The following is a 2,702-nucleotide window of genomic DNA, read 5'->3' on the forward strand; positions in this document are numbered from 1 at the left end:
CCGTGAGGATCGCCTTTTGCGTCCGCGCGTGTCAGGAGGTCTGGGTGGCCGGCCCGCTGCCGGCGAGGATGATCTTGCCGACGGCCAGGGCGACCGGCGGCGGGGAGGCGGCAGGGCGGTGAGCGGGGGCAGAGGGGCGTCGGGGAGGAGAGCCGAAGGGTTGGCGTACGACTCGAGGACGGTGGCGACGTCGGCGTCGGTGATGGCGGCGAGGCGCTTGAGGGGCCAGTACTCGCAGACCTGGCTCAGCCAGCGCATCCTGCGCGTCTTGGCGGCCTCGAGGTCGGCTTCGATGACAAGCTTGTTGAAGGAGGCCGTCTGGTCGACCGAGTCATCCGCGTCGGCATCGACATCGGCCTGGCTGTGTGCTTGCTGGTCCTCCTGCTGGATGCGACGACGAGCGTCGCCGAGGCGCGCACAGGCGGCGCCTAGGTCGGGCGGCAGAGCGGCAGCGACCTCGCGACGTATCCGCGAGGCGAGCTTGCAGCCACGACCATTCGTCGTGACACCGATCTGAAGGGGCCCATCCGTGTGGACGGACAGCAGGGAGAGGGTGCAGAGGTGGGGGGCGTCCACGACGTTGACAGGGATGCGGTTGCGTTTGCAGAGAGCTGAGATGTGTGATGCTGTCGTCTGTCAGTGTTCATGTCGTCGTGCGATGAACCATGGGCGAGAGGACTCACCTTGCGGGTCTCGTGGGCCCGAGGTGATGAAGACGGCATCGACGACATGGTCGACGTCGTCACGGCCGAGGGAGAAGAGATCATTGTCCTCAAAGGCCTTCTTGTGCCAGGTCACCTCGCCAGCATCAATGCGCTTGGCAAGGCCGTAGTGAAGGTCTTCCGTGTCAGGAGCGATGAGGAGAGCCTTGGCACCGGCAGCCACCGACTGGCCACATCGTGAGGCGGCCAGGGGGTTCGTGCCGATGATCAGGTGGACATTGCCCGTGCAGTTGAGGGCTGCGAGGAGAGACATGGTGGAGCGTCGGCAGTCTGCCGTCGTGAGAGGGCAGTCTGCAGAGAGGGCAGTCCGTAGAGAGGGCAGTCCGCAGAGAGGGCAGTCCGTAGAGAGGGCAGTCCGCAGAGAGGGCAGTCCGCAGTCAAGAGACGGCAGTGCGTGAAACAGCCAGAGGTCGGTCCTCGACGATCCAGAATCCAGCAAATGGCTCAGAGGAGAGATGGCCTTTGACGCATGGTGGAAAGTTGTCGATATCTCTATCACTCACAGCTTCCCCCCCCCCCCCCAAAAGGCAAAATACGATACGCTGGTTGCGGCCGTGACAGTAGTGGCAGGCACGATGGAGGGCCCCATCTTCCGTTTGCTCGCCGGTGTCGGCCACTGACCAATCACGGCGTCGGCATTTGCCCATCAATTTTCGCGCTACCGAATCACGCCATCCCGATGTCCGGGCCTCTGTGCGCCAATCAGCACCGCTTTTTATGGGTCCCCTCGGAGCGCACACGGAGATGTGTCTGCTGCTTGCCACTGACGGGCACTGTAAGCTTATCTGGGCTGTCAACTCGAGCTGTCAACTCGGGCTGTCAACTCGGGCTGTCAACTCGGGCTGTCAACTCGGGCTGTCAACTCGGGCTGTCAACTCGGGCTGTCAACTCGGGCTGTCACCTTGGGCTGTCACCTGAATAGGGCGGTCCCCTTATCATGGTCCCAACAGTTGATGCATCTCCTATCGTGCATCTCCTATCGTGCATCTCCTATCCGGACCTTGCATGTCTTGACGAGATGACCAGATGATCGATCCTACCATCTGGGCTGTACCAGAGAATTGGACAAGGCGCCTTGAAAGGTATGAAATGATGAAAATACCAAGCTACCAGTAGCATCGTCCGCACACAGCACCTTACCTAAGGCACTTCACTAACAGCATGCCCCATGATAACCCCCGCACCTCCACTAACTGCCCTACGATACAGGGGCGGGCGTCCCCCGCGTTCGTCTACACGCCGCCGCCCGTTTCGATGCTCATCACCAACCTCCTGAACACACCATCATACTTCCACAGCGATTCGTCTTCTTCTGTGATAACGCCTTGCGTCATGGCAAAAGAGTGCCTGTTCCTTCATCTCCGGCCTGTCGCTCATGTCGTGAACAAAATGACCTCACAGTGACAAGGTGTGCTCTGTCATAGCAACACTATCATCGTAGGTATCAAAGTGGCATGACTCGGCCTTCTCGCCCGTCCACGCTAGATGTACATGCAGTATTCTATCCCGCAGCCCGCCATGTCCGTGATGTACACATTTTTGTTACAAGGGTCGCATCATTCCGAAAACCCCTCAATCCTCGCCGAGCAGCGCCTGCATCGCCGTCTTGCGCGGCGGCAGCCGTCCTCCCTTGGTGCGCCTCTCCGGTCTCGACCGTCCGCCCTCCTTGATGCCCGTGACGCCCGTCTCGTCGTACTCCATGTTGATCTTGTCGACCTTCTTCGACGCCTTTGGCCCGCGCCTTCTGCGCCCGCACGCCGCCGTCGTCCTCCGCCGCCGGCCGTCCCAGCCGCACCGCCCGCTCGGCCCGCACCTTGGCGCCGAGCGCCCACAGGTCGCCCCACGCCGCCTTGCGCGCGTCGTGGTACGCCTGCTTGCCCCGGCTCCGCGGCACCGTCCACCGCTCGATGCGCCCCGACGGCGTGCACACCTCGAGCTGCACGTGCCCCTTGCGCTTCAGCGGCGGCAGGATCTGCCGCG

The 2,702-nt window shown here is 62.3% G+C and overlaps 2 protein-coding genes across 2 annotated transcripts; both read right to left on the reverse strand.

The window, feature by feature from the left end:
- Positions 1–636: 636 nt before the first annotated feature.
- On the reverse strand, positions 637–975 carry VDBG_02339 (uroporphyrinogen-III C-methyltransferase; the record flags this gene model as incomplete). The annotated part of the gene is made up of 1 exon (XM_003008105.1): positions 637–975. The coding sequence occupies one exon, from the start codon at positions 973–975 to the stop codon at positions 637–639; it is 339 nt and encodes a 112-aa protein (XP_003008151.1).
- Positions 976–2,294: 1,319 nt separating this feature from the next.
- VDBG_02340 (conserved hypothetical protein) lies at positions 2,295–2,423 on the reverse strand (the record flags this gene model as incomplete). The annotated part of the gene is made up of 1 exon (XM_003008106.1): positions 2,295–2,423. One exon carries the CDS (start codon positions 2,421–2,423, stop codon positions 2,295–2,297), a length of 129 nt encoding a protein of 42 aa, XP_003008152.1.
- Between the last annotated feature and the right edge of the window lie 279 nt (positions 2,424–2,702).

This window comes from Verticillium alfalfae, genomic scaffold (assembly GCF_000150825.1).
Source record: "Verticillium alfalfae VaMs.102 supercont1.2 genomic scaffold, whole genome shotgun sequence".
Lineage (NCBI taxonomy): Eukaryota > Fungi > Ascomycota > Sordariomycetes > Glomerellales > Plectosphaerellaceae > Verticillium > Verticillium alfalfae.